This window comes from Plodia interpunctella, chromosome 30 (genome assembly GCF_027563975.2).
Source record: "Plodia interpunctella isolate USDA-ARS_2022_Savannah chromosome 30, ilPloInte3.2, whole genome shotgun sequence".
NCBI classification, from domain to species: Eukaryota; Metazoa; Arthropoda; class Insecta; order Lepidoptera; family Pyralidae; genus Plodia; species Plodia interpunctella.
In genome coordinates, this window is record NC_071323.1 from 2,887,492 (window position 1) to 2,893,831 (window position 6,340).

General features: G+C 32.8%; 1 protein-coding gene across 1 annotated transcript in view; it reads left to right on the forward strand.

Moving 5' to 3' along the window:
* The window catches only part of Ide (Insulin degrading metalloproteinase), a 29,805-nt gene extending 26,040 nt beyond the window's left edge, over positions 1–3,765 (forward strand). The window contains exons 25-26 of the mRNA XM_053767288.1: positions 578–724; positions 1,371–3,765. Of these exons, the coding sequence (XP_053623263.1) occupies positions 578–724; positions 1,371–1,478 (255 nt within the window). The 3' untranslated portion in view covers positions 1,479–3,765. The remainder of the gene's footprint in view (positions 1–577; positions 725–1,370) is intronic.
* The last annotated feature ends 2,575 nt before the right edge of the window (positions 3,766–6,340 follow it).

Genomic DNA, 6,340 nt, shown 5'->3' on the forward strand with positions numbered 1-6,340 from the left:
CAAAATTCTTTAGGATGATATACATCACTTATTGACGTCAAAAAAATTACTTAAACTAAGTCTACTGCCGGCTTCCAAAGCGCAGGTGAAGAAGAAGCGGCGCAACAAACTTCACCGCAGCCTATTCTCCAAGGACGTCAATTAACAAATATAGGTCTTATACATATATTAAAAATTAGGAGGACGAATTTACATAATTATTAAAAATGTCAAAATTTGAATAAATAAATAAAATAACATTTGTATTTCCAATAAAATTATTGAAAATTATCACACAAAATATATATATATAAATAAAAAGCTAAATGTACAATATATAATATAATATTATAGAAGCCCTAACTAATATATTATTTAGGGTAATTAATATTATTTAGGGTAAATGCGAAAGTAAATTTGTTTATCTGTCCTTTTTTATCTATCTACTAAACCAATCTTCTTGAAATTTTGCATACATGTAGTTTGAAGTATGGAGAAGGACATAGGGTACCTTTCATCCTGTTCCCGCGGGTAATTACGCGGGCGAGGCCGCGGGCAAAAGCTAATTAATACATAAGCCACCTGTAATTTATAACAGAAACACATAAGTGCCAAGTCGCCGGAGCGCCGGAAACTTTCCGTGTACGTAATATCGACGGCCGAGGGCGGAGCCGGATACGAATCGGAACAGGCGGAAAATCCGGAACAGAGTGCGGAGAAACCGGACGATAATGATAAGCCAAAGGTTAGTTCGTGGTTCAATTCAATTCAAAATTATTTTATTTCTTTGTTAACACGAAGTTGATTAACTTTATGCTGAAATATTTTTTCTCACTCTATCGCACATTATTTTGCCATTGACAAAAAGAGACAAAACATAATGTAGCTTAATGTGTGTTTTAACTTTTTTATTAATAACAAGAAGTATCTGCGTGCAGTCTGTCAAGAAAGTGAAAAAAAGACATTATCAATCATGACCATTCCGTCAGGTATTGCAATTCGTTGGAAAAAAATTTAGTTCGTTAAAAATCCGTTTTATTAAATTTCTTGTCAGAATTCCTACTATTTTGCCTCCACTTACCACTGTCGTCGGCATCCCTAGTTGTCAGAATCTAGGACTTATTGAAAATTGAACCACGCTAAAGCTTTAATGTGGTAAAATGCTTGCCTCAGAACTGAGAGGTCTCCGGTTCGATCCCCGACCGGGTCATGATGGAAAATGATCTTTTTCTGATTGGCCCGGGTCTTGGATGTTTATCTATGTATATTTGTTATAAAATATAGTATCGTCGAGTTAGTATCCCATAACACAAGTCTCGAACTTACTTTGGGGCTAGCTCAATCTGTGTGATATGTTAAAAAAATAAAATTGTATATTTTTTTGTTTACAGCCCACAAAAATATGCGACTTGGTGGACTTCAAATCGCGTCGGCGGCTGTACCCGCATCCGGCGCCGTTCTCGAATATACCGAGGAAAGGGCAACACTGCAAACTCTAAGTTTGAATGGGGAAAACTACGCTTGGCGTGGTTTCGGACACGCTTGGCGCAGGAAAGGCTGTTAACTAAAATCTTACTAAAATATTAAACTCAAGCTTAGTTAACGATTTGCTTTGTCATGTACGTATGTAGTTGAACCTTGAACTACTGATATTTACCGGAAATTTAGATTTACCGGAATTAAACCGGTAGTTGCCATCTCGCCCCCTAGCCGCGGTCGAGTTAATACGCTCAAATTCATATTTAACGTCCCACGACGGGTGAGTTTCTTATATTATAAAATAATAATAAAATTAATTCCACACAAAAGCTACAATATTTGTTCTTACAATGTTACATATGCTTAGTAAGGCTATGGCAATGTTATATAGGTTAGTTAAAAAAATCTTACAATATTCAAGATTTTATTTGTACATTTAGATAAAATTGAGTTTAACGTATAAAACAGATTCTTCTTTTATAAATTACCTGGCCAGGTTTATACTACAAGCATTTTAAACCGATCACTGCCGAAATAAATCGTTATACAGTATTCCATTTAGAATAATCTAAAAGGTGTTCATATTCATTAACTATTAATATATCATTAACTATATATCATTAACTATTAATGAATTCTAAATATTCTCAAATGTGTATTAAAAGTACAAATTTATTAATAAAATTGAACCTTATTATCTGATAATAAGATTTAAAACAGCGCTTGGCAATAGCTTATATTATTTTTAGCGGCCATAGTGAATTGTAACTTGCCATTGAGTATTAAACCAACTGGAGAAGAGCCGCTGTAAGCGTTCTGTCAAAAGTACAAGACCAGTTATTATAATACGTATGTTCCTCACGTCACAACGGCGCCAGCCTCGGAGACACGGTGTTTTTGGACTGGTTTATGGCCCGGATCGGCCACCACCGTATCTTACTCCATTACAGCTTGAGAACAATCGCACGCATCGACATTTAATACTTTGTGTTCCAATTAATATACTAGTCCTCATATAGAAGAGTTTTTATTTCGTCAACATATCTAGAAGACCTGGGAGCTTGATATTCAATCAACTTATTGTGTGCGCAATTTTATCTACCGCTTGGCACTACTTTTATTCATTTATTAAGAACGACCATGCATCGACATGGCATATTTGACATTATGCGGTTACCTCGACCTCACTGAAATGACCTGTCGCGCTCGCGGCCTCTCCGGTTGATTTAACACTCAAAGTTGTGTGTATTTTATTGTCTAAAGCACAGACAACTTTCACAAATGTATTTATCCTTTAAATAGAAAAAAAAAAATACTTGAATGTACTATTTATGTAAAATTTTAATAAAATATCTACTTATTTTTATTATAAATAAGTAAATAATGAAATAAATTTTGGTTGTCTGTTGGTACATATATTTTGGAATGTGCAAGCACATAGCTTGGGTGTTACGTCAATATATAATAAAGACATTTGTGTTTGTTTGTATGTATTTTTATTAGTTGTACATTGTCAGTTGTAATAATATTTTATGTGTTTTATTTTGTCGAATCTCACTCTTGACCGATTGCCCAAAAATTGTAAGGTATTTCATATGATCGTAAGTATTATGTTTATATACCAATCTGAATCAGATATTGTTTACATAGAATCACTTCCTTCCGGACCAAAAATGCCAAGATTGTCGTGTGACGAGTTTGACATTTAGCGTTTGTTCTTGTTTCAGTTTCGCAGAGCCGTTAAGCATGAACTGACTCTGGGATTCTGTTCTATTTTTGTATGTTATTTTATTAAAAATACACGTTTGTCTAGTACAATTTGTTCTTCACATTTTTGTTTTCATTTTTGTCTGAACTGTCTGTGCACCTGCACTGTTTTTTTTTTTTAATTGTAAAGTAACTCATGACCTTAGAATTTATAAAATGTACTGTATATATTACAATTTGTTATGTGTACTTAAATAAATAAATAAATAAATATGACAACTATACTGCTACTACACAGCATAATAGCACTAGCTTAAATTACGGCCACTCCCTGCACCCCTCCGAAGACAAATTCAGTTACCACACAGTTACGGGACACGCAAGCCGCGCTTCATACATTCCCGAACGTACTGCTATTGTGCCGCCAACACTGGCGTCTTAACTGCTTAAAAATGAATTTTAGTAAACACATATAATAATATTGTAACTGGCTACATATATTTTTATTAAGATGTTTGATTGAATTTTATGAGTATTAAATGGTTTTTGTTTATTTTTATTTTATTCAAAATAAGGATAATAAAGTATAAATAAATCGTGTGATGTTTTTTATTTTTATTCGTGGTAAGTGAATTATTCATTTTGGCCAGTTCACTTGATGACCTCGGTGGCGCAGTGGTAAAGTGCTTGCCACTGGACCGAGAGGTCCCGGGTTCGATCCCCGGTCGGGTCATGATGGAAAATGATCTTTTTCTGATTGGTCGGGGTTTTGGATGTTTATCTATATATGTATTTGTTATAAAATATAGTATCGTTGAGTTAGTATCCCATAACACAAGTCTCGAACTTACTTTGGGGCTAGCTCAATCTGTGTGATTTGTCCTAATATATTTATTTTACTAAGATTAAAAAGAACTTTAGTCGACTTTTTTATTCACACTTTCTTGGCGTCACAGGCGTAATGTGACAAATTCGAGATTTTTTTTATTGGTTGTCACAAAATAATTTTGCTGAAAGTTGAAATTGATTTACGAACGAATGACTAATTTGAAAATTACAACGACAAAATTAATTTGTAACATTCTTATTTATTTGTCAAATACAATCTACTTAAATGTTTCTTTTTATTTCGATTCCGATTTAGAAAAGATCGTAAAAATAATGACAAAATCAAACTTTTAAGTCGAATGCTATCTATAGATATGACTGTTTCGTAGATCAAGAAAATGAATTTAATAATATATACTTAAATAAATGTTGCGTTTTCACAAATGAATCGAATCCTTACGCTAGGTACGGTTAGGTACTTCCCATTCATCTAAAAAAAAAAAGTTTTTATTGGGTAACAAATTTATACATTAAATACAAGCATTTTTTGCTTAAAAAGAGGCCCCTTTTTAAGCAAAAAATGCTTGTGACAGGAAGCTCCGCTCTTCTTATCGCTTGAAAGAAAAGAAAGAAAGAAAGAAATCATTTATTCGGCAAACACATAAAATCCAAACATACAAAAGAGTAACGAATATAGATCGAATACAATATGTAAGCCGAAATGGCGACCAGCTCAGCATGGTGCCGTGGTATCGAGACAAGGCGCTGATTTTCAGCGGGAACCAAGTACAAAAGTAGGTATGGTGGCAAAATAAACAAGTTAATATGTACGGAAACAGAAACACACAACAGCAAATATTAGGATTAAACATATACTGACTTAGGAAAAAATGTAAAAAAAAGGAATAAAGATAAATTACATGGATATATAAAGTATAAATATGAAACTAAAAATAATTCAATGTATTGCCCTCAATTTGCCGCAATAAAGTAAACTCTTTGATGCGTTTACGGAATATTGTAACAGATGAAAGTTACCAAAAAATATTGTTGTTGACTTAATTAGGTACAGAAAAGAAAAATAGCTTAAAGGTAGCTTAAAAGTTGAGCTAGTTACAAATGAAATACATTAAGGAATAAATATTAACTAATAAACGTCTCCAATTCTTCATAGATTTGTTATTCTATCTAATATCATTATGTGATACTGTTAAAAGATTGTTTCTTCTTTATATATTACTATATACTGAACTTAGGATACACATGTAACAATAAATAAATGAAATTTGAAAGAAAGAAAACATTTTTATTCACATTTTTTATTTAGCACCATGACATAGATAACCCTGGACAATTGGACATTGAAATTCAAAATCCTTTATTCAATTTAGGATGATATACATCACTTGTTGACGTCAAAAAAATGACTTAAACTAAGTCTACTGCCGGCTTCCAAAGCGCAGGTGAAGAAGAAGCGGCGCAACAAACTTCACCGCAGCCTTTTCTCCAAGGACGTCAATTAACAAATGTAGGTCTTATACATATATTAAAATTTGTATTTCCAATAAAATTATTAAAAATTGTATATATATATATATATAAATAAAAAGCTAAATGTACAAAACGTACGTAATAATGTCATAAATCAATTACATATGTAATGAGGATACTGCACCACGCTTGGGCCAGACATTATTGTCGTTCACATAATCATCAGACTTGCAATATGCCTTTTTACAAAGTACTTCTTTTATATAATTTCTAAATTTTTTGTCCGGCAAATCAAGAATCCATTTAGGCAGTTTGTGATAAAAACTGATACAGTTCCTAAGTAAGGCTCTATCAGTGTAATCACCAACTTTTTAAAATAAGTTTAAATTTTTCCGGACATGCATAATGTTGTCAAATATGTATTGAGAGCGTAAAGTTAAAATATTAATATCTTTAAAAAAATCTCTAAGGGAATCCCTTCTCCTCAAACCATATATAGCACATGTACCTAATAGTATAATTATTGTATGTACTAAAATGGTCGTGGTGATGTGAGCCACGACAGGTAAAACGGGTGGCACTCCGGGATTGCCGGCAGAAGCGAAAACTTGAATATTAACGTTGTGCATTTTTGACGTCTTACGAATTTTCGATCAGGGTCACGCGTGTCCTGACGCGAGTTTAACATTTTTCACCCATCACAAAAAGTGCACAACGCCGCTAAACCAGTTTTCACCTCAATAAAAATAAAATGTAGATAAAATAATAATAAAACATTTGAAATACAATGCAAAGCATAAATGGCCTAAAATGAACTCATAATGCTGCAAACTTTAATTCTTTTGGTTGTTTAAAA